This window comes from Papio anubis, chromosome 18 (assembly GCF_008728515.1).
Source record: "Papio anubis isolate 15944 chromosome 18, Panubis1.0, whole genome shotgun sequence".
In the NCBI taxonomy this organism is placed as follows: domain Eukaryota; kingdom Metazoa; phylum Chordata; class Mammalia; order Primates; family Cercopithecidae; genus Papio; species Papio anubis.
Genome location: NC_044993.1, coordinates 72,497,340 through 72,521,940, shown reverse-complemented (window position 1 = coordinate 72,521,940; position 24,601 = coordinate 72,497,340). Strand labels below are relative to the sequence as shown.

Below are 24,601 nucleotides of genomic sequence, written 5' to 3'. Positions count from 1 at the left end.
CTAAAAAAAAAAAAAAGAAAAAAAAAACCACACTAGAATTTGAAAAACACCCCTCTGCTTTGTTGCTATGAAGAAAATGACCAAGTGCCCAGCACCGCTCGGCCACGCTAACGTAGCGCAGAAGCACACACCCCACTCAGGAAAGGGTGCGCGAAACTGCCTCGGACGCGCTTCCACACTTCTCCTCAGAACTCGGGTTCGCGCCCGATTCCACACTCCGAGCTACCACGGCGTTTTCTTCTCATGCATCCGTCAACACGGCTGCGGCCAATCACAGCACGAGCCCTGGCCTATTGGCTGCCTGTCCACCAATCCGAAGAGACGCACAGTCCGCAAGGTCGCGAGACTGGCGTCACAACAGTACTCGCGCCGTGGGCTCGCCCCCTACGCCCACCGGGCGAGCGCGCCCGCCCAGACCTAGCCAATGGGGGCGCCGTTTTGCGGAGACGCGCCCGAAGAAACCTTGGGCGTGCTCGCCCCCGCGCTCGTCGCCTCGCCCCGCGCGCCCGCGCGCCCCGGCCCCGCCCCCGCGCGCAGTCCGTGCGGCCCCCACCGGCCGCCGTAGCCGGAACTGCTGCTGAACGCGGCGGGCCGGCTTTGCTAGGCTGAGCTGCGGCGGTATCAGCGCCCGCAGCCCCGTCAACCGCGCGCCGGCCCGCGGAAGGGACGTGCCGGGGCTAGCGCCGCTCGGCCAGTCGCTCCCAAGGCAGACGACCAGCCAGGCGTCGCCGCCTCACTGCAGCCGGCGCTCGGGGGCCGGGGCTGCCCGGCCCGGCTGGTTCTGCGGGCACCCGGGGAGGCCCCGGGAAGCCAGGCTGCCGCTCGGCGTTGATGAAAAAGGTGACCAAAGCTGGGCGCTGGGGCTGTCATGGCGAGGCCGGGCCAGGGGGTCCTTTGGGGCGGCGCGGGAGAGCGCGGGGGAGGCGTCGCTTCCACAGCGCGCGGTACAGCCAGAACCGGCCTCGGGGCGAGGAGGCTTCTGCGTCCCCATCGCGAGACGCGCGCCGGTGCGGAGCGGGACGGGGCTCGAGGAGACTGCGCCTCCGAGAACGGTCCAGTCTGGTTGGAGGTTCTCGCGAAGAGGAGGCCATCCCCGTGCTCGTTGGCCTTAGGGTAAAATCGGGACGGCGTCGGTCCTTTCGGCGGCGAAGAGCGCGTGCCCGTGCTCGGTCGGCGTCTTGGGAGTGGAGCCCGGCCAGCGGGCGAGTTCACTCTGGGGGCCCAGTTGGTTTTGCCTGGGTCGCGCGTGGCGTGCGGGCGGACAGGCCCCTGGGCAGCGGGGTTCTCTGGAGCCCGAGAAGAGGTCTTTGGGGGTTTGGGCTTCTTGAGTAGAAAGGGGTGGGCTGAGGAGGAAGAGTGGGAAGTCCTGTGCCACGAAGTGCCTTCAGTTGGGGTGTTTGTCGTGGGTGGTTTTGTTCTTTGGCAGAGTTTTTACAAACTAGCGTGAACTCAAGGGATTCGCTAGACCAGTTCCCACAGGAGAAAACGGCCACGGATCCTTGCGTGATCTGCACCTCAGGGTGGGGGCATCAGTGCGACTTTGAAGCCATTTCCCCATCTCTGGGAAAGAGAGGTCCTCGCCCGCGTCCCTGTATTTCGTGGTTAGTGGTGGTGCCTCGATCGTGTGTTCCTTGGAAGTGGAAATGCCCCCGTTCTCATCAGCTGTGTTGAACGCAGGGTCAGTATCTGCTGAGGAATCTTCAGCCTTTTTGCTTCCTCACACGTGCCCGTCCCGGACTGTTTCTGGGCTGAAGCGGTTGGTGTGTACCTGATTCTCTGAGTTTATTTTTGAATGGCTCCGCTTTCTGGGCTGCAGCATTTTTAGTCACTGCATTTTGTTGTTGACATTTTACAGGGCAGTGGGTAGCAAAGTTAATGTAATAATTTTATTAATTGCTGCCAAGAGTTTTCACACCCATGTCTTCTACCGCTTCTTGCACTTGGACCCGGACATAACTGGGCTGTCACTTTCCCGGGTGGTTCCAACCTGTTCCATGCAACAGGCTCCTTTGTTGCAAAAGCATTTTTGACTGGTACATCCTCGCAGCAGCTCACATCTCCCACCCTGGGAAGAAGATTCCCGGAGACCCGGAGCTGATTATTCTTTACGTGTGTTTTAAAATAAGCAGGCGGGCCGGCGGCATTGGGCCACCATGGAGTTCCCCGTGCGGGCAGGCGAGCCCGCGCTTCTCCCGTCCCAGGGTGGATCCGGCCTCCTCCGCCCTCCTCTAGGGCCAACCCTGGGGACCAGCGCGCGGGGCAGGTGCGCGGGGCCCGGGAGCCCCGCGCCTTTCGGGGGGCGGGGAGGGGGTGGGACGAGGGGCTAGGGCTGGGGCTGCGGTCCGGCCGGCCGAGGCGGCGCAGGGAGCGAGGCCGGCGCTTAGGGCCAGGCCATGAGCCGCGGCCCCGCCGGGTAGGTGACTGCGGGCGGCGCGGCGGTCCGGACCCGCAGCCGTGCCCGGACTCGCGCCCGCTCCGGGGGTCCCATAGCCCCAAGGGCCGGGGCCGGGGCCGGGCAGGGTCCGCCGACCTGTCGCGCCCTCCCGCCGCCGGCCTGGGCGTCTGGACGCGGGCCTCGGCCAGGGGGCGTCCGGGGAGGCCCGGCAGGGTCCCGGGCCGGTGGGCAGAGCCGGGGGTGGCGGCGTGGGGGCGGCAGGGGCCGCGGCGGGCTCGGGCGGGCTCGGGCGGGCCGGGCCGAGCCGCCGAGAGGGGATTTGGAACAAACAACGGCGGCCATGTTGAGAGCGCGTCGGGGCCGCTAAACTTCCCGGCCTGCGCCCGCCTCACCGGCCGCCTCCCCTCTCCCGGCCGCAGGATGACAGTGAAGTTGGGCGACGGCGGCAGCGGGGAGGACGGGCTCAAGAAGCTGGGCAAGCGGGCGGCCGATGAGGAGTCCCTGGAAGGAGAAGGGGCCGGCGGCGCAGACGCGGCCGAGGAGAGCAGCGGCACAAAGAGGGACGAGAAGACCCCCCGGGCCGGCGCCGACGGCGCCCCCGCGCCCCCCGGCGCGCCGCAGGCGTCTTCCCCGCCGCAAGGCAGCCCCCAGGACCAGCACCACTTCCTCCGGTCCAGCGTGCGGCCGCAGAGCAAGAGGCCCAGGAAGGACCCTCCGAGCGCCCTGGGGAGCGGCAACGCCGGTGGCTCGGGGCCCCGCGGAAAAGGTAGGGCGACCCGTCACCTTGGGAGACCCCAGCCCCTCTCCGGGGTGTGCCGCGGGGGAGAGGAACCCATCGCCCCAGCCGGGCTCCACCCTAGCTCACCCATCCCGCGGCCTGCACTGAGGCCCTCACTTTGGGTGGCACTTATCAGGCATGTGTCCCCTCTCTCCTTCGAAGAGGCTGCGACTTTCTGTATTTAAACTCTTTGAAGAGGCAGTGAATATCCTTTCTTGGGGGGAGTGAAGATATCCCTTAAAGCTGTTTCCTTCCCAAAGGATCACTGATGGTTTTCTATGGTTGTCTGTTTCAAACAGCGGACAATATTTGGGAAAGGGGAAGAGAAAAAAGTACCTGCTGTGTCTCTTTCCCAGACATCAGGCGGTGGCAATGCACTAAAGGAGCAGGCTTTTGAAACTCATTGGGGGAAGATGGGTAAGAAGCGGAGAAAGGATCATTGGGGTCTGACTTGGACTCACTGTCCTCTTCTTCAAGAGCTCCTGGCTTGAAAGTAGGAAGGGCATAGAGATGGGGCCCTTTAAGTTGCAACTGGAGTTTACTTCTGTGCCAAAGAAAGGAAAGAGTGATGAAAACGATGGACGTGAACAAGCAACAGTTTGTAGTGTTCGCCCTTGTATTCTGAGGTGATGGCGAATGTTGCTACTTAGCTGGGGTCTCTACCAAGATAGTAAGAAAACGACATGTTAGTTTTGTTCTCCATGTGCCAGTACTTCATTGTTGTCTGCTTTTGTTTCTATTTCAGCCTTGTGCTTTTCCTTACACAGGTGAATGGCTCTTTGATTCCTTTTGTTTCCGACCACATGTGCAGCACTTTGTATAAATAGCAAATATAACATCAACTTCCAGTGAGTTTCACGTGAAAAAAAAATCTTTCACTTCCTTCCTTGGGAAATGTTCGTTTAAATTCCGTGAATGGTCCTGGTAGTTTTGGAAAGGAAATATATTAGGAACTAATGGAGAACCTGCTTTGGAGATGTGTGCCAAGTGTGTTCCATTGAGCCCACTTCTCCTGCCTCATTCTCAACCAAAGAAGGCTGGCCTCCGGAATCATGGCCTTACACATTGGTAAAGAATTCTGACATAAGTATACTTATTTAGAGATGTAAATATAAGGTAACTTAGCACGTTGCAGAATTTAAAACTTGCCTCATATAAATTTATTTTGGTGTGAAAGTTGCTGATCAATTTGGCAAACATGAGTGGCTTTGCTTGTTACTAGTTTTTTATTGCTAGTTACAGGTATGTCTAAGCTCACGTAAGCTCCATGGTTCCTTCAAAGGTTTGTTGTTCATGGTTCAGAAGCCCTGGACCTCGAGTCCAGCCGGCATTCGTCCCCCATGCCCTGGTCTCCAACCTTGCTCTGCCCCTTCACCCTCTTGGAGATGCTTCTCTGTCGGGTGTGCTCACCTGTGAGACAAGGAACGAGAGCAGCTGCTTCAGCCCCTTGAAGTGCAGCTGCTAAAATGAAATGGCGCGTTGGTGTGAAAGCACTCTCAGACGTGTCCGTGGCTACTAGTATGAATAAGTGAAGTGCTGCTAAGACGTTAGTGATCAGGTAGAGTTTTGGCAGTTGGGATGAGGGGAGGCTTGCTTTTGTTTGTATGGTTGAGAGTGGCTTGCTAAAGTGCAGAACGTTTCCTGAGCTTGGCTCACGCTCAGGTCGCTGGCACTTCTTTCTCTGCTTCTTGTCCCGTTGTGTGGCTTAGAGAAGCGTGGGACTTTTCATTATGTTTTAATATTAATAAGATGCAAATTTATTAGAATTTGTTCTCCTCCTGACATATCCATTATCCCACTTTAGCAAGCAAATAATCTCTTTTTTTTTTTTTGGGATGGAGTCTCGCTCTGTGGCCCAGGCTGGAGTACAGATACGTGATCTCAGCTCACTGCAAGCTCCGCCTCCCGGGTTCATAACATTCTCCTGTCTCAGCCTCCCAAGTAGCCGGGACTACAGGCGCCCACCACCATGCCTGGCCAATTTTTTTTTTTTTTTTGGTACTTTTAGTTGAGACGGGGTTTCACTGTGATAGCCAGGATGGTCTCGAGCTCCTGACCTCGTGATCCGCCCGCCTGGGCCTCCCAAAGTGCTGGGATTACTGGCATGAGCCACTGCACCTGGCCACAAGCAAATATATCTTTTTTTTTTTTTTTTTTTTTGAGGCAGAGTCTCGCTCTGTCGCCCAGGCTGGAGCGCAGTGGCCGGATCTCAGCTCACTGCAAGTTCCGCTTCCCGGGTTTACGCCGTTCTCCTCCTGCCTCAGCCTCCCCAGTAGCTTGGACTACAGGGGCCCGCCACCTCGCCCGGTTAGTTTTTTGTATTTTTTAGTAGAGATGGGGTTTCACCGTGTTAGCCAGGATGGTCTTGATCTCCTGACTTTGTGATCCGCCGGTCTTGGCCTCCCAAAGTGCTGAGATTACAGGCTTGAGCCACTGCGCCCGGCCGCAAATATATCTTTAAGCAAATAATAAACTAAGCTGTAATGGTGGCTTTTGGGAGAGGAGTAGGAAGTGGGTCTCCTTTGCATCTCAGAACTTCTTGGCCGCTGTCTGCCTCGGAGCTTCCCAGGAAGGAAGGCTGCCTGTCCGCTGCTCTCTGCTTTCAGGTTCCTCGGTGCCTTGGGAGGCACTTCACTGCCCAGGACAGCCTCTGACACCAGTCTTTGGAGAGACCTCTGCTCAGTCGTCACTTCCATTACCCGTCAGAAAAGAAGGCCGGGTGGTGGCAGTTGCCACGCAACACTCTTTAGCTCACCTTCAGAGCAATGCTCAGGGGAGAATCCTCTTACATTCTGGAGAAATCTGCATCTGGAGTGGTGAGCATCTTTCAGTGAGGAAACGATCAATACTTCATTTTTCAATTTTTCACTTGGAAATGATGTAACTTCGATTATGCCTAAGGAATACATAGCTCAATCACTGGCAGTTCCTTTGGTTGATTACTTACTGCCCTTGCCAGTTTCAATCTCTGGGCCGGAGACTCTCACAGTGAATCTGGAAGAAAGGACTTGTGGAGTAAAGGAAAGTCTCTCCTTGCTTGACTTCTGTGCATGCGAGTGTGTTTTCTTTCTCTGTAAGAAGAGACTGTTTATTGGCTCCAATGCAAAATGCTTTTTTTTCCTAGTACAATTTCAAATTTAAATTTTTTTGCGTTGATAAAGGGTTGGTAGCTGTGATTTAGTGCCTGTGTGCCAGGCATCTTGCATCTCTGTAATTTCGCTTTTAGATGAGTGCAGAACCTGAAGTAGATTGTTTAAGTCACGTGCTCAACCTAAGCAGAAGGTAAGCTGCAGGCCAGAAATCCCAAAACAGACATTCCTTCAGGTCTACTACACCATCCACGTGACCCTGGGACACACGGGAGATTTTGGCCCAGAGCCGCAGAAATCATCTGAAAGACGTCGGTCACAAGACAGGGTCCTCATACCTTTCCCTGTTTGGCCAGTTCGTGGTCCGGCTGGCCCTGGGCAAACTGGTCCATCTTTGGGATAAAATAAACACCTGCCTCCGAATTGCTTGAACCCGGGAGGCGGAGATTGCAGTCAGCCGAGATTGCGCTGTTGCACTCCAGCCTGGGCAACAAGGGCGAGCCTCCGTCTCAAAATAAATAATAAATAAAAATAAAAATAAACACCTGCCTTAAGCCATAAGGTGTTTAACAGGCACCTGGTGTTTCTGCCATGAAAAATGCATGCAGCTTCAAGATTACAGGACTGCAGGAGGAGGCTGCACAGGCTGGCGGGGTAAGGGGCCTACCTGTGGGGTGAGTAGAAGTCCAGGAATGCTGGTGCTCTGCTGGGGCAGATGGGATGAGAGAACACTGGGGGTGGGGACAGAGAGCCTCTGCTTATTTTAGCCCCCCTCACTCACTCCGAAGAACTGCAGTTCCATCATGGATGGGGAAATGCACCATCTCCAAAATAGGGTAGTGTAGTCTGAAGTGACAGTCATTTGTGTGTAGGAATCGGTAAACAACTGTGCACAATTTGCTCTTTATATTTTGTATAATCTGTGTACTGATTGTAGTTTCTAGATATTTCAAAAAGATGTCTTATAAAAGATTGTACTTGTAGTCCCAGCTGCTCAGGAGTATGAGGTGGGAGGATCACCTGAGGCTGCTAGTTGGAGGCTGCAGTGAGCTGTGGACATTGCACTCCAGCCTGGGTGACACAGCAAGACCCTCTTTCAAAACCAAAACAAAACTAAAAAAGATAAAGTAGGTAAGGCAACGTTTAAACATTGGTTTGAAGGCTGAGCTGCTTTTCAAATACCTATATACTTTTGATATTAAAACTAGTTTCTGTGGTGTCTGTTGTTGTGAAGTTGTCTAATGAAGTAGACTTTTCGATTTTCATTTTTGTGTCTTGTTTTGGGTTGTATAAGGATATCGAGATAACAGGGAGATGCTTCCAGATATCTGAATCAGAAATGTGAAAATTAACGTTGTATAAAGTGGTGTGTAGAAGCTCTTTGTCACATTGGTAACAGCAGCGGGGTTTTGTTTTTTGTTTTTGTTTTGTTTTTGAGACGGAGTCTCATTCTGTCGCCTGGGCTTGAGTACAGTTGTGCGAGCTCGACTCACTGCAATCTCCACCTCCCAGGTTCAAGCAATTCTCCTGTCTCAGTCTCCTGAGGAGCTGGGACTGCAGGCGCACGCTGCTACGCTGGGCTAATTTTTTGTATTTTAGTAGAGACAGGGTTTCACTATGTTGCCCAGGCTGGTCTCGAACTCCTGAGCTCAGGCAATCCGCCCGCCTTGGCCTCCTGGAGTGCTGGGATTTCAGGCGTGAGCCACCGCGCCTGGCACAGCAGCATTTTTAACACTAAAGAACCGCATTAGAGACGCGGAAAAGATGAGACATTCCAGGAGTTTGCGGTTTCGTTGGGATATCGTGAAATATTTACAGGATACAATTAGAAATCTTCTGGTGTTTGATGAAGAGGGCATACGCTTTTATAGAAACAGTGGAGTTATAGTTGTGTTTCTTTCAAATATTTGTGGAAGGGGAGAATCTTCAAGGAGACGGTACTGGTCGGAGCTTGCAGGAGGACGCTGAGCTTTGCAGGCATTGAGGGTGGGAGTCCCGGCAGAGAGGGGGACAGTGTGAGTGACTCCCAGGGGGTGTTGTGGAGACCATCAGGTTTCAGGTCAGCTTCAGAACCTGAAAGAGAACATCTCAGAGTCGGGCGACCCTGACCAGGGCTCTTGCAGGCACGCCTGGAGTGTGGACCAGATCTTTAGATTGATGGGATGATGTGAGGTCGGGAGGGGTCCCCGTTTGCTCACTGACTGCCTGTCGTATAGGATGGAGTGACAGCACTGCGCATGCATGACGATAGGGCGGGTAGGGGAGGCTCAGGACTCATCTGAGATGACACCTTGCCTGCAACTTGGCTTGCTTGAAGGATCCTGCCGTGTGACCTTGGTGGAGATGGTGTCCACAAAGCCTTCAGCCACAACTCCAGCTCCAAGACCGGAGCTGCCGGCACCAGCATCTGATGCAATGCCCTGTGTTAGGAGAGGCACAGAATGCCTCAGGAGAGTTGGAGGTGGATGCGTCGGACCTCTGCAGTTTCTGCGCCATCCTTGGCCTCCTGGGAAGGGTCCCTGCACTCTTATGCTGCAGACGTAGGCCGTGAGGACGTGTCCCTGTGCTGGGGTTGGGGTGTGGTCCAGTCTGGAGATGCCCTTCCACGAGCGGGTGTCGCCAGTGCCTTTCTAGCTGAGAATGAGTGAAGCTTGGGGGAGATGTGTGTGTTCACTGCAGTCCCCTCACCTCCAGACCAGTCACTGACTTCCTCGCAGTTAGTGGGTCTTCTGTCACTCTTGATTTTACTGTTCCTAACCCTCGGAAGGAAGTTCACCAAACCACAGAAAGAGTGCTCCAGGACAGTGAATTGATGTTAGAGACGACGACAGGGTGTCACTGGGCTTTTGCGTCTGACCTCTGACGTCCAGAGACAGACATCTTCCAAAGGCCCAGCTCTGGCTGTCTGTTAGCCGCGTGCCTTTGGGCAAGTCATTTAATTCTCGCCTTTTCCAGACTGAGGGAGGGACTTTGAGGTCGGTGTCCCCCGCACCACGACCCTGATCCTCCAGCTCTGTGACAGGACAGTGTGTGCTGCTTGGCTTTCGGAGCTGTTCTGACGGCACGGCATGGGAAACGCCTGGATTTCGAGTGAGAAGGTTGCCGGGTTCTTGCTGACTACTGACTTTGGGGCTTTTAAAGCCTCAGTTTCCCTGTTTCATTTTTTTTTTTAAATGACATATCGCTATTAATAACTTGTGAAAGTTTCCCCATTTGTAAGATGGAGATAGCTACACATTGCAAGGACAGGACATTGCGAGGACAGGAAGAAGCAGGGCATTTGAATGCATTTTAAAGGCGCCATTTAAATGCAGGTTCTGTTACTTCCAGGCCTGCTGGGCACTGAGCAGCCGTGTGGCTTTGTGGGTGACCTACTCAGCCCGTGCCTCAGCTTCCCCAGTTGAAAGATATGGATAATTGTTCTTTTTAAGGTGATATGAAGGGGTAAAGGTGGTGGCATTCCAGGCCAACCTAGGACATGTGATGGGGAAGAGGACGTGTTGCAAAGAGCAGGTGGTAGGGCCTGTCTGGAGCTAGGTAGAGGGGTCAGCAGCTGGGAGAGTGCACTGGGGCCACATGGCTGTGTCCTCACTGCACACTCTGCACAGCAGGCTTCGGCAGGTGCTGGGGTTTGGGAGCCCCAAGAAGAGGCTGTTGAAATTGTCTACTTGGGCAGCACAGAGCTGGCTTGAGAAGTACGCAGTGCAGATGGGAAGGGGAAATTAGGTAGCAGTGTGGCCTCTGGAGAACTGTGGCACTGACGTGGACTAAACAGGAAGGCAGGTTCCGTTTGGGAGAACCTGGGTCCCAGCAGCCTGGGATGTGCTGTCTGGGGCTGCCCAGGGGCAGAGGGAGCATGGGGAGGCCCTTTATCTGGGCTCCATGGGACCCTGTGCTGTCACTGAGCACTTGCCATGTGTGAGGCCTGGGACCAGGCCTGGGCATGGGAGAGTCCCACACGGCTCTTGCTTTCAAAGAGCACACTGTTGGGGATCCTGCTTTTGCACCCCACTTCCTGCAGGCTTCTCGATGGTTCTCCTCGTTGTGCAGACCATGCTCAGCCTCTGTGGTCTCAACAACAGTCACAGATGGACCTGGCTTTGGCCTTCTGCTTTTCGCTGGGTGTCCTGCACCCAGAGAAGCCCACCTAGTTTTGTTTACGTCGTTTTCTCTTTCCATGTCTTGCCTTTCTCCTCTCATTTTTCTTGTTGCTTCTTTGTCTTCTCCTTCAGTCATCACCTTTTGTTTTCATCTGAATTTCTCTGAGCTGAGGGTGACCTTGCCCAAGTTGCCATTGTTGTATTCCACCAGGTGTCTCTGGTCTCACTTTCTATTTTCATTTCGCTTGAGCTGTAGTCACTGAGTGAGCCGAGGTCAAGCAGTGAAGCCGCTTCTGCATCTGAAATTTTAGGGGTAAACCAGAGGCCACCGTCCATTTCTGCTTTGAAGTCTGTGATTCTTTTTTAAAAAGCATTCCAAGTTTAGGCCGGGCGCAGTGGCCCATGCCTGTAACCCTAGCACTTTGGGAGGCCAGGGCCGGTGGATTGTCTCAGCTCAGGAGTTCGTGATCAACCTGAGCAACACGGTAAAACCCCATCTCTACTAAAATACAAAAAATTAGCCAGGTGTGGTGGTGTGTGCCCATAATCTCGGCTACTTGAGAGGCTAAGGTGCCAGAATTGACTGCCTGGGAGGCAGAGGTTGTAGTAAGCCAAGATTGAACCACTGCACTCCAGCCTGGGTGACAGAGCAAGACTCCTTGTCCAACAACAACCAAAAAAGCATTCCAAGTCTAGAATAATGTACTTGGGGCGATTTGCTTTCTTGTCGTGTTTTTTGGGAGTTTTTTGTCTGTTTTGTTTTGTAGAGACAAGGTCTCCCTGTGTGGCCCAGGCTGGTCTTGAACTCATGGACTTAAGCAGTCTTCCTGCCTCAGCCATCCAAGTAGCTGGGACTACAGGTGTGTGCCACCACGCCTGGCAATCTGCTTTGTTTTTTTGAGACAATCTGTGCCACCCAGTCTGGAGTACAGTGGCTCGATCTCGGCTCATTGCAACCTCTGCCTCCCGATTTCAAGTGATTCTTCTGTCTCAGCCTCCGGAGTAGCTGGGACTACAGGTGCACGCCACCACACGGGGCTAATTTTGTATATTTAGTAGAGACGGGGTTTCACCATATTGGCCAGGCTGATCTCAAATTCCTGACCTCAAGTGATCCGCCGGCCTCGGCCTCCCAAAGTAGCTGGGATTATAGGCGCCCACCACCACGCCCAGTTAATTTTTGTGTTTTTAGTAGAGACAGGGTTTCACCATGTTGTCCAGCCTTGTCTTGAACTCCCAACCTCAGGCCTGCCTTCTTTTCTGGATGTACATCTTTCTTTACTTTTCTCTACTGAGAATGTGTCATTTTTAAAACATCAGAAGGAAAGGGTGAGCACCTCGCACCTGCCTCGGGCTGCTGGGAGGTGGCCTGCTCCTCTGAGGAATGGGTGCTGTTTTACCAGCCTCGTCAGAGCTGCCTTTACTGTTGTGCCTTCTTTTCACCTCTTCTGTGTGCCTTTGCCTCCTCTCTACCTCTGAGAACCCGTCCAGCTCAGACACTCCATTCTGTTAGTGTTTACTGTTTCACTCTCCTTGTCTTGGATCACCAGTGCTGTGATCCAGTAAGATTTAGCAAGACATCTGGATTATGGAATTTTAGGAAATTTATGTCTGTTACTTTTTCAAATATACCTAATGTCAACATGGGCTGGCAAAAATAAACCTGATATGTAATGGCAGAGCCGGTTAGCAAGTTGTGGTCTTGGAAAAATATAGTTTGGCGAGTGTTTCTTAGGAACCTGAAAATGGCTCTGCAAGCCTTTGTTGTGGGTGGTGCAGAGGTGGACAGGCAGTCCTTGCAGAAGTGACTCCACGTGAGGAATCCACGCTCCTGTACTGAAGAGTCATGTTTCCAATGGCATCTGAACCTGTCCATCATCTGTGAAAGCCCCAGGTTCTGGGGAAGCACCAGGTTGATTAAGTCCAGGTTTGGTGAGAAATGAGCAGGGCCAGATAACATGTCAGGCGTTTGATTAACCTAGTTTGTAGCGCAGAGCGTTTGCATACCTGAGTTTTGTTTCTGTTGTCTGTGCAGGATGGGAATGGAGCAGCCGGAAAGCTGGCTGGGCGGAACACGCTTGGAACGCATTGTTTATTCCACGCCAGCGGGCTGTGAATACTGGACATTCAGGTGCAGCACCGTCTGGTAGCTCTCTCTGCAATGATGGCCGCATGCGGACATTGACTACCAGAAATGGGGCTGGCGCGACTGAGAGGCTGAGGTTTTTTTCTCTTTTAAGCTCTTTTTTTGTTGTTTTTATCCTGAGTTTCACTCTGTCGCCCAGGCTAGTGTGCAGTGGTGCGATCTCTGCTCACTGCAACCTCCGCCTCCAAATTTGAAGACAGACCACCACCGGGTGAGGCACTGAGCCTCCAGCCTGCATGTGGCTGTCCAGGCACGGCCCACTTCTGGGTCGACCCACAAGCGGATCTGGACGGAAGAGCCTGTGGTTATCTCCTTAGGAAAGCATTTTTACAATAATCTACATTTGCTTGGCTTTTGCCTTTTTTTTTTTTTTTTTTGGAGACAGGGTCTCGCTCTGCCATCCAGGCTGGAGCACAGTGGTGCAGTCTTGGTCTGCTGCAACCTCCACTACCTGGGTTCAAGCAATTCTCCTGCCTCAGCCTCCCAAGTAGCTAGGACTATAGACGCACCACCACACTTGGCTAATTTTTTTTTTTTTTTTTTGAAGACACAGTCTTGCTGTGGTCTCGATCTCTTGACCTCGTAATCCACCCACCTCAGCGTCCTACAGTGCTGGGATGACAGGCGTGAGCTACTGCACCTGGCCACGCCTGGCTAATTTTTATATTTTTAGTGGAAATGGGGTTTCATCATGCTGGGGATGCTGGTCTCGAACTTTTGACCTCGAGTGATCCACCCACCTTAGCCTCCCAAAGTGCTGGGATTACAGGAGTCAGCCACCACGCCCAGCTGGCTTTTGATTTTTAAACGTTTTTGTTTCAGAGTTTGAAGGTTTCCCAACTTTTTGTGGTCCTGCAGTTCCATATAAAGAGAACCCTGGTTATCACAGGGATACCCTGACAGTTCCCGCTCCCAGTGTGAGGAGGAACTGAGATGGGTGGGAGGAGTGTGTCAGGCCATGAAAAGTTTTCATCTGCGGTCTTTGACTCCTGCCACATCTCTGCCCGCGGTCTCGGCGGAGCCTGGCCGGGGTTCTCAGTTCACAGCTGGGGATTGAAACCTCCTTGGGGTCGTCTTGGGCTTTTCCCTCCTTGCCTGGTCTCAGAGGACTCGGCATGAGATTGGGGACTGATGTTGTAGTAGGATTTGCAAGGTTACCAGGTCATTCTGAGAACAGTACATTTTGTTGGTGGGCATTGATTGAGGATAAGGAGTTTTAAGACTAAAGATTCTTAGGCATTAAATGGTTCATATTCCGAAGCACTGATTTAATCTAAAAGAAGGTGGTGTTGTACACGTTTAAATGTTTTCTTGAGCTTGAATCTCAACCTACTTTTTTGAAAAGATAGTAAGAATATTTCAGCCAAAAACCTCATTTGCAAAAGAAACACGCACGAAATGTGACGTGAGGCTTCATTTTGCAGATGGAAGAGATCTCTGTCTGCACTGTGGACAGTGTGTCTTAAGCTGCAGTGTCGTGCTGGTACACGGTTTCACATAGAATCGTGCTCCTTTTCTAACTGTAAAAGCATTTGAGGGTCATTTGGCCAGGTAAAGATCTTGGCAGTCCTGAGCAGCCTCGCTGGCGCCGTGGGTCCTGGGTGCTGCCTGCCAGTGTCCTCAGTTGAGGAGTGTGGAGTGGGACTTCAGGGCAGTGGGCCCTTCCCTCCCTCTGGCCCTCTGTCCTGCCCGGCCCGCCAGCTTTCGGGAACAGATCACTGTACGGTGCTTTCTCTCCAAGGAGCTGAAGGTGGTGGATCATCGTCTGGAAATGTGTCTGGGGTTGCCCCTGCGGCCCCTGCAGGGGGCTCGCGCTCCTCCTCCCGGAACTTAGGGTCTTCTGGTGGCGAGAAGGAAGAAGGCAAAAAGGTCCGGCGGCAGTGGGAGTCGTGGAGCACAGAGGACAAGAACACCTTCTTCGAGGGGCTGTACGAGGTGAGTAGGCTGTAGAGGCACGGCCAGGCAGCCTGGGCATCCCTCTCAGAGCCCTGCCCTCCGCTCCCCGTGCTTCCTCTCTGCTGTTAGATTCTAGAACGCAGGTTCCTGGGGGACCCCTGCAGTGGCCGAGGCTGGTGTGGGCTCCAGGCCCTGCCCACTGACCTTGGCCATTTTATCTCCTCACTGAGATTTTAGAAGCTATTACTGGTGAGGTGTCTGTGAGGAGGTGTTTTTGTGTGTTTCCTTCATTTCCTTTTGGATATTCTCACCGCTTGTCTCTCAGAGATGTTCTTGACTGAAGGCCCTCTTGTCTCAGGGCCTTCCCTTTGTGCTGAGTGGGCTGATTTAGGAGGGATGGCCTCTGAGGGGAGGCACAAGGGAGTGTTTGCCTCGGGGGCCAGCGTAGCTGAGAAACCTCACGAGATGTTGCCGCTGACTTGAGACAAAATGGAAAGTCCTAAAAATGGAGAGAAGTCACTCTCTGACCCCACTGCCCAGTGAATGCCCGTGCTCCCTGCTGGCCAGTTTCACCTGCATTATTGTTTTCTAAATCCTTGTAATTATTGTGAGCATACTTTTTAATTACCATTGCTTGCATTATTCATGGTGTTTCATAGTTCTTTTGCTCTGTATTTTTTTTAACGCCTGTAAATGTTCTCCTTGCCTGTGTGCTCACTGTTTGCTTTTGTAAAAACATCGTGTTGGGGCACAGCCATGGCCAGGGTGGATGTACTGTCTGCGGCTGCTGCCACCGCAGTGCAGAGTTGAAGAGCTACACCGGACAGGGTGGCCCTCGAGGCCCTGGCCAGCCACTGCTCTGCTTGGCCATTCCTGTGTGGTTAAGGACGACTGAGATCCTTCCAGATTCTGTTGTTGCAAGTGACTCTGTGGTAAACATCTGTGTGCACGTTTCATACTTCAGACTGCTTCTTTGGCATACAATATTAGAAGTAGGTTCATGATCAGTGAGCCTTGTCCTTTTTTGGGGGAGACGGAGTCTCGCTCCGTTGCCCAGGCTGGAGTGCAGCGATATGATCTTGGCTCACTGCAACTTCTACCTCCTGGGTTCAACCAATTCTCCTGCCTCAGCCTCCTGAGTAACTGGGACTACAGGCACAGGCCACCATGCCCGCTAATTTTTTGTATTTTAGTAGAGATGGGGTTTCACCTTGTTGCCCAGGCTGGTCTCAAACTCCTGAGCTTAGGCAGTCTGCCTAGTTTGGCCTCCCAGGAGCCTTATTCTTTTAGTAGCTAATTAATTGGAGTGATGGAGAAGTCTTGTCAAGCCTGGGAACCAGAATGCTCAAGAAAGAAATGGAGGCTCTGGAATGAGGTGTTTAGAGAGGCATTAGAAAAGGAGACACCCATAAACGTGGGCGTGAGACTTGACTACGGTGCATGCCGTGGCCAGGGTCGCTCCCGCCCTGGGGGTTAGGTTCTGTCCACGCCAGGTGGACCCGACTGCCGTGACAGTGTGGCTTGACTCTGACTGTCCGAAGAGTAGTGTGCATGAGTCCCGTTTCAGTAGGTATGAAGTCATTTAAACACATTCGTGTGTTCCTTTTCTTCCCTTTGAGGATTCTAGAGTACAGCAAGGAGGCTGTTTTTGTATAGATTCTAGCCCCAAGTCGTGCCTTTAAGCTGTTTGTTGGTCTTGGAGGACCTGCGATTCCTGGAATATTTTCAGAATCAGCAACCATTGCTGATTCTTGCCTGAAACAATTACTCCTGTGGCGTGGCCTTTCCTCCTTGGCAAGACTGTAGCCTCTGTAAGAAGGTCTGGGTGCCCGGGAGCAGGAGATGTGGTTGTCCATTAAAAGCAGCAGAGGAGGCCGGGCGTGGTGGCTCAAGCCTGTAATCCCAGCACTTTGGGATGCCAAGACAGGCGGATCACGAGGTCGGGAGATCGAGACCATCCTGGCTAAGTAGAAGCCAGGAAACCCCATCTCTACTACTACTGGTGAAACCCCATCTCTACTAAAAAATACGAAAAACTAGCCGGGCAAGGTGGCGGGCGCCTGTAGTCCCAGCTACTCGGGAGGCTGAGGCAGGAGAATGGCGTGAACCCGGGAGGTGGAGCTTGCAGTGAGCTGAGATCCGGCCACTGCACTCCAGCCTGGGCGACAGAGCGAGACTCCGTCAAAAAAAAAAAAAAAAAAAGTAGCAGAGGAGGAGTTCCTTGTTAATGACCCCCGTTTACCTTTATTCAAGCAGTTTAGTTCGTTTCCTTCCCATTGGGTTAAGGTGCTCATTAGAGTTTTTCTGTCGGGCAGATGCTTTTTGAGGAGTTCTGAAGTCCTGAATTAGTAATAATAATTAATAATTGGCTGTTCTGATCATGTAATGCTTTCTGCTATGGGTTCTCCGTATCTGAGTATGTATGTGAGAAAGAGCGAGGGCAAGAGAGAGGACCGTGTTTGTTTTTTGTTTTTTGTTTTTTTTGAGACAGAGTTTTGTTTTTGTTGCTCAGGCTGGAGTGCAGTGGCGTAATCTCGGCTCACTGCAACCTCTGCCTCCCGGGTTAAAGCGATTCTCTTGCCTCAGCCTCCCGAGTAGCTGGGATCATAGGCACCTGCCACCATGCCCAGCTAATTTTCGTATTTTTAGTAGAGACCGAGTTTCACCATGTTGGTCACGCTGGTCTTGAACTCCTGACCTCAGGTGATCTGCCCACCTCAGCCTCCTAAAGTGCTGGGATTACAGGCATGAGCCACTGCATGTGGCCTAACACGTTTTATTTCTGCATTGTGAGTCTCATCAAAACAATGTGGGCCTCTGGTGGGGTCTTGATGTATGGCTGACTGGCCAGTGGCAGGTGTGACTGAACCCTGGAGCTGTGGGGTGACGGTGGCTGGGCACAGGCCTCTGCTCTGAGAAGTGCGGCTCCTGCCATGCTGTCATGGCCACTGCTGCCTTTTTGATGCCTCCCTGGGAGGGGTGCAGCTAGGCTGGCTGGGGCCCGACTGGATGCAGGGACCCCACGGCCGTCACTGGGCCTCAGTTGGTCACTCCTGATCATGGACTGAATTCTCTCCTGCTTCAGCTGCTCCTCAGGCGAGAGTGGTGCCCCTGCCCACCCTACTTTGGGCAGTGCTGGGCATGCTCAGATTGGCGCCTGTCCAGTTACAGCCCGTCCAGACTTCTCCCTGTGGCAGGGAGGGCATTCACCTGTGGCAGGGCACTGGCCTCCTTCCTCTGAATACCCTTCCATTTCTGTGGCAGGTCTGCACAGACCCAGCCCGGACTTCATTTCATGTTCCTGTTCCTGCTTATATCCGTCCATCGTCCGTGCTTGTTTTTGCCATACAGTTCTTGATTTCCTACCTGACAGCCACACAGCCAGCGTCCTGTGCTTCCTTCTCACTGTCTGCACAATGACTGCGGCCTCTGCTCTGGCCTCTGTGCTTCGTGGTGCTCCCCTTCTCTGTCCCCACCTACGCCTTCACCGTCTGTGCACAGGCAGCCGGGGGCATCCTCAGCCTGTTACCATCTCCACAGCTCTGTGGACACTGCAGATGTCTCTTCACCCCAGACAGCTTCCTCAGACTTTCAGCCCTGCCTGTCTTTTGTTCTCATTGCTGTTAGCATCTATGTATCTGGTTCCTGACTCAGGACAGAGCAGTCTTGTCACACTGAGAATAAGAAAAAGTCTGGTGGGGCTTGCTGCCTTGGAGACACACGGCAGGCGCAACACAGATGCCCTGGGACTTTAGGAGGCCGCAGAGGTTAAGAACAGGCGAGCAGGAGGCCTGGAACCCGGGTTCTCAGGGAACCTCTGAGTAGACGACCCTGCAGTGACATGCAGAAGCCATCAAGTTGCTTCATCATGGTTCTCGCCAAGGCCCAGGGAGTGTGGGGAGGGCTGGGCCTGCCTGGACCCTGCAGGAAAGCCCTTCATGCTGCTTCGCCTCTTTATGCTTTACCTGCCATTCCTTTTGAAAACAATGAATAAGTTTTACTTTTTCTAAAGTTTTTAATTTTTCATTTCATTTTTGCACCCAGACTGAGGTGCCAGCCTTCCAGGCCCACCGTCCAGCCCACAGCAGCTTCCGTCTTCACCCCGTCCAGCCTGTGTTGCTGGGCGTTACAGATCCTAAAATGTGTCAATGTGCCAAGCACAGTGCCGCCTCCCCTCCGGCCCCTCCAGTCACCTCACGCTCCCCCAGTTGCCAAGAGTCTTCTGAGATGGACAGGGTTGGGGGCCAGCCCCTGCCAGTCCCCAGGTTCCCATTTCCCTGAGGATCCCACTCCCCAGTTACTACCCCTTAATCAGCATGTTTTTTGTTTTTAATTAAAAAAAACATCTTTTTTTGAGAGTCAGTCTTGCTTTGTCACCTAGGCTGGAGTGCAGGGGTGCCATAGCTCACTACAACCTTGACCTCCTGGGCTCAAGTGATGATCCTCCCGCCTCGGCCTCCCAAGTAGCTAGGACTACAGGCATGTGCCACCATGCCTGGCTTAATTTTTAAGTTTCTTGTGGAGATGGGGTTTCACTATGTTGCCCAAACTGGTCTCAAACTGCTGGGCTCAAGCAATTCCCTTGCCTCAGCCTCCCAAAGTGCTGGGATTACAGGCACAAGCCACTACCTGGCTCCCTTAACTTTTCATTTTGAAACATTTCAGACTTTTAAAAAGTTGCAAAAACAGCACAAAGCAGTTCCCTTCCACCCTGCCTCCACAGCGTTACGGCGGCCGCAGTGAGGATATGAGCACAGACACGGCCCTCCCTGCTCCTTTGCAGGCGGGATTCAGAGTAACTAGGGTCCCACTCAGGTCCAGCCTGGCCAGAACGCTGCACCATACTCGGCTGCCCAAACTCCTCTGTCTCCTGTAACCTGGGACAGCTCCTGGGTTTTTGTTTTTTGTTTGCATGGTTTTTTTTTTTTTGTCTTTGATGACCTCAACACTTGTGGAGACTCACAGCGTGTTGGTTTGTAGAATGTCCCTTGTGTCAGTTTGGGTTGATCTGCCGTTTCCTCATGATTCCGTGTTACACATTTCTATCAAGAATTCCACAACAGTGATACTGTGTCCCTCTTGGCGCATCCAGTTGGCGGCCCATTGTGTTCTTTCTGTCTCCGTCCCAGTGGTGTTTGCCGTGGTCGCTGCCCTCAGGTGGCCTCCGCCAGGTCTCACCATGGCTGGGTTGGCTTTGAGGCTGTGTAAATACCGTGTTTCTCATCATTCTTTGCTCCCACTGATTTCAGCGGCCGTCGCTGGCTTTCCCCCGAAGCAGTTGTTACTGTGGTGTTTGCTCACGGTGAGGACCTTCTGTTTCCTTTATTCTTTCTGCGTTTGCTGAGTGGGAGTCCTGTGCCCAGAAGAGCCCTGTCTTCTCCCCCACATGTGTAGTTACTCTGTTACCTGCACCGTGTAGACTGGCAGATGCTGGCTTTCTTCTGGGGGTCATGATCCGTCATGCCATTGTTGGCTTTCTCACTTTGTTGGTACCCCATTTGGCCACTGGGAGCCTCGTGCTGGCTCCCATGTCCTCTTCTCACGTCCCCATCGCCTACCAGTGTATTCTCATGTGCTGGTGCCGTCAGGCATTGCAGACTCAGTGGCTGCTCACTGCTGTGCAGTCGGCTGTTTCTCCTGGGAGCCCAGCTTCCCTTTGCAAAGTGGTATTTAGAAACCAAGGCCTGGGCGCTGAGAGTGCTGGTTGCTGCGGAGCCCTGCCAGTGCTTAGGAGCTTGGCTTTGATGACATGATCAGACACTCGGTTCTCTATGGCAGTGCCTGAAGCAGCACTGAGGTGAGGCTGTTCTGTGGAACACAAGTTCTTTTCTGAAAGTCTAAGTCACACGCAGCTTTTGCACAGAAGTATTTAAAGAAGGGTTGGCCTCCAGGTATAATCAGTATATTCTGTGCAGTTCACTTACTAAATGTTCACGTTTGCTGTCCTTGTTTGAATATGGAATATTTTTTGTCGGATTAAAGCAGTGAGGATGTTTCCGATATGTTCTTTAAGATGCCGTAATGACTACATTGCTTCTCTTCCAGAGCTTTTCTTCATGGAGGTGTCTCATTTCATGGTCTCTGAAGAACTCTAGCCATTAAGCCATTTGTCCAAGTGATGAGCTTTATGTTTCTCCTGTCTAGGGTGCTTGCCTCTTTGGTATCCCTGTGCTCTGATACTTCTGTTCCTGGTCCCATTGCTCCTTTATCCTGATTAAAACCTAAGGTTCTAGGGAATCGAAGTTGAAGTTCATACACAGATAAGAGCTGGGAAGGGCAGCTTGTTGGTCCACAGCCTGCCTCCTTTCTCCTTTCCTGGAACCTTGGAAAGGGTCCAGCTCGCACAGAAAGCTACATTGTTTTAACCCCTCTACATTTATCATGGAATTTATTTTCCAGCATGGGAAAGACTTTGAAGCGATTCAGAACAACATTGCGCTGAAGTACAAGAAGAAAGGCAAGCCAGCCAGCATGGTGAAGAACAAGGAGCAGGTCCGCCACTTCTACTACCGCACCTGGCACAAGATCACCAAGTACATCGACTTTGACCACGGTGAGTGCGCCGCGGGCCAGGCTTGGGGGTGCCCACAGGCAGGGCCAGCTTCTGCTCAGAGCGCAGCTTCCAGCAAGCCGGCCGGACCTGCTTTCTGGCATTTTCTCACCAGCCACTCGGCGTGGGGCTCCTTGCCTTGCAGAGCTTTGACTGATCATGTGCCGTCTAAGTCAAACCAAGTTGTCAGCAAGTGGCATCCTGTGCTCCAGGGTTCTTACCACTGCTTTTCTGAGCTATGTTCTGTGGGTTTCCAGTGGCTCTGTGTGTGTGTGAGTTCTGGGTCCCTGGCTCACTTGAAGCCTGTGGTCTCCACTGCAAATGATAGCACCATGGTCCGGCGAGGGGCTTGGGCCGCAGGCACCGTGCCTGGCGCTGGTCTGCCTGGGGAATGGCCAGCCTCCCTAGGCCTCTCGCCCTCTATACTGGGACCCAGATCTGTGCAGGCCCTTCTTTAGTCACGGGACCAAGTCATCCCCAGGTACAATTCTGGCTTCTGGCTCAGAGCACCCTTTGGCTGCTGGTGGCTTCTCGGGATGACGCTCTGTCCATCACCATCTCTGTCCCCGGAAGGCTTAGCCGCCTCCTGCCTCTGCCTATCAGAACCACGTCTCCAGCAGCGTACCTGTGCTGGGCCCTGCTCTTCATTCCTGCAGCTTCACGCACAGCATGGTCCTTCCAGATGCACCCCCAGGACACCCCTCTGCCTTCTGACCCTTCTTTCAGATATCTCACATTCTGACCCGGGGTACTTGGACTGTGGCCATGCTGCCACTCCTTGTGCCCTTGCTTATGCCTCGTGGTGACCTAAAGTACTTGCCTTGGCCATTCGTGTGGTGTCCTCTGGGTGGGTTATGGCATCTTGACCATGGTGCATCATCATTGCCCAGAGCTTTGGGAAGAGCCAGGACCCAGCTCCCCTGTGTGATTGGGCAGAGCCCTGAGGGCCGCAGACACTCCCTGCCCACCACACAACTTCTCCACTGAAGAACCTTCACTGGGAGATTGTTGCTATTTCTGGAGATTCATGGAAACGGCTGTTAGTCTCTGCACATTAGGGGCACCCCTTGATTCGGGTCTGCTGCCGATGTGGTTTTGTTTGTTTGCTTTTGTATCCGTGTGACCATTAACGTAAGATTTTCTGCTGACTTCACCTATTTATGGCACATCAATTCCGTTTTGTCCTATATTTGATGCCTATGCTGGTCTTCTCATGTTCAGCTCACTTGTTGATTTGAAATCTCAGCACTGGTTGGATCCTGTCATCCAAGACTGTTGTAATTAATGTCAGGTTGTGGTGAGTGGCCTCGTGCCTTCCAGAGTGGCACGCAGCACTGACTTCACTGTCAGCCTCTTCCTGTGTCGTCTGTCCTTTGCACTGTTCATTAGTGCCCTTTTGAACAACAGGCCGGGTGCGGTGGCTCACGCCTGTAATCCCAGCACTTTGGGAGGCAGAGGCAGGCGGATCACAAGGTCAAGAGATCAACACCGTCCTGGCCAACATGGTGAAACCCCATCTCTACTAAAAATACAAAAATTAGCCGGGCGTGGTGGTGCGCGCCTGTACTCCCAGCTACTCGGGAGACTGAGGCAGGAGAATTGCACCACTGCACTCCAGCCTGGCGACAAAGCAAGACTCCGTCGCAAAAAAAAAAAAAAAAAAAAGTCAGTCCATGAGAGCGGATCTGCCATCCACTGTGGCTGGTCTTGGAAAGCTCTCCACGGGGAAGGTGGCCAGCAGTGGAGGGGACTGGGCAGCTATTTAGTAGACGAGGTATAGAGAGAGGGATGGGATTCCAGGAGCTTCAGTCCAGCGTGCTTTGCTTGAACCACCGGCGGGCAGGATGGGGAGCGTCTTGGGACCCTCAGACTCCCGGCGTAGACTCATCTCCTCTTCTGAGGTTCAAATGCACATTCTACTTGCCAACCCAAGCTTTCTGCCAAGTCTATTTCAGAAGGCAGTCAAAGCAAACATTTCTTTTTTAATTTTGTCACTGTTAAGCAACCTCCTAATCCTAAGGTGGTTTCTCTGTTAAACAACCTCCTAATCCTAAACTTCCTGGTGTGAGGAGGCCTCATTCCTCTTTGGCCCTTCTCTCCGTCTAGGGTGAAGAGTAAATGCTCCCTCACACCTCTCTGGGGGTCACACCCAACGACACAGGTCCTTTCCCCTTCTCCGTGTGGGCCTCTGTGCTTCCCTCTCTCCCTGTCTCCCCTTCTTCCTGATCTGACACAGCAGGCTCCTGCAGCCTTGGTGTCTCCTTTTCGTGCATCTTTGGCTTGACCCCACATGATGTGCCACCTTCTTGTTGAGCTCACTGTTCTCCCGAGTTCTCTGATGGCCCTGATTTTCTCTTCAGCAGGGCCGCCTGCCTCCGTGCCAGCGTGCAGCGGCATTGGGGCACCCGATGCTGACTTGCCCAGCTGGAGGCCACCAGGACACTGTGAAGTGACTGGCCCCATGGACTGTCACATTAAGCAGAGTGGCATGCATATCAAACAGAGTGGCAACTTTTTTATGTTACATGTATTTTTAGCGTGCTTTGGAGTTTTGTTTTATTTTGTTTTTTTGAGCCAGAGCCTTGCTCTGTTGCCCAGGCTAGAGTGCAATGGCACAATCTCAGCTCACTGCAACCTCCATCTCGCAGGTTCAAGTGATTCTCATGCCTCAGCCTCCCGAGTAGCTGGGATTACAGGTGCGCACCACCACCACACCCGGCTAATTTTATATTTTTTAGTAGAGATGAGGTTTCACTATGTTGCCAAGCTGGTCTTGAACTCCTGAGCTCAGGCAATCCACCTGCCTCTGCCTCCCAGAGTGCTAGGATTACAGGCATGAGCCACCGCACCCGGCCTCTGCCTCCCAGAGTGCTAGGCTTACAGGTATGAGCCGCCGCGCCCGGCCTGTGCTTTGGGGTTTGGAAGAGCGCACCGCGCGCACTTTATCATGGGTTTGTCTGACTTGTCGGGTGGAGTAAGACGCAGAGTGGTGGCAAGTGAGGAGCGTGAAAGGGACTGACTCCACCCCCAGCTTGGGAGCCATGGCCTTGCGTGTGTGTTCGTTGTATTAATCTCCTGTGGTTTCCATGCACATCTGCGGCTCCCTGCTGCTGTCCATTGCTCGGTGGAGATTTTGTGTCACAAACTCAAAATTTGGATGAGGTAAGCTTGGTTCCTGTCCCTGAGTGTGGAACAAAACATGAGGTGTCGCCTCGGAGGCCGTGGGGCCAGGCAGGGCATCAGGGACACTGCCAGAGGCCCTGCTTTGTCCCACGTCTCACCTCCCCAGGGGCCGCTCGTCTGCACTGTCTTGCTTCTGGTGCTGCTTTCTTCTCTCTGGGTTGTGGGTGTTTCTCTTTTTGTCATTTCAAATAGTGGACTTTTAAAAACATATTTTAGAAATGGGGATATTATTCACCCTTTTAAAGTGTACAACTTAGTGGTTCTTAATGTACTTACAAGGTGATGCAGCCGTTGCCGCTCTCTAGTTGCAGAATATATCCACTGCCCAGAAGGAAGCCCTGTACCCTGGTGCTGGGAGCCCTCAGTTTACCTCCTGTCTCTCTGGATCGTTCCACTCCGGACGTTTCATAGAAATGGGATCACATGCTACATGTCTTTCTGTGCCTGGCTCCTTTCACTCAGCG

At 52.9% G+C, this 24,601-nt stretch overlaps 2 protein-coding genes across 8 annotated transcripts in view; one reads left to right on the top strand and one right to left on the bottom strand.

The window, feature by feature from the left end:
• The window catches only part of IFT140 (intraflagellar transport 140), a 103,107-nt gene extending 102,854 nt beyond the window's left edge, over positions 1 to 253 (bottom strand). For all 3 annotated transcript variants that reach the window (XM_021931630.2, XM_021931633.2, XM_021931632.2), the window contains exon 1: positions 132 to 253. The gene's annotated coding sequence lies outside the window, so the exon portion shown is untranslated. The remainder of the gene's footprint in view (positions 1 to 131) is intronic.
• Positions 254 to 904: 651 nt separating this feature from the next.
• CRAMP1 (cramped chromatin regulator homolog 1) overlaps positions 905 to 24,601 on the top strand; it is a 61,535-nt gene continuing 37,838 nt past the window's right edge. For 2 of the 5 annotated variants that reach the window (XM_031658604.1, XM_031658603.1), the window contains exons 1-4: positions 907 to 2,263; positions 2,815 to 3,161; positions 14,250 to 14,443; positions 20,804 to 20,957. In XM_031658604.1, coding sequence (XP_031514464.1) covers positions 2,154 to 2,263; positions 2,815 to 3,161; positions 14,250 to 14,443; positions 20,804 to 20,957 — 805 coding nt within the window. In that variant the 5' untranslated portion in view covers positions 907 to 2,153. Of the gene's footprint in view, positions 2,264 to 2,814; positions 3,162 to 14,249; positions 14,444 to 20,803; positions 20,958 to 24,601 lie in introns of all 5 variants that reach the window. The other 3 variants (XM_031658606.1, XM_031658605.1, XM_031658602.1) reach the window with 3 other exon arrangements.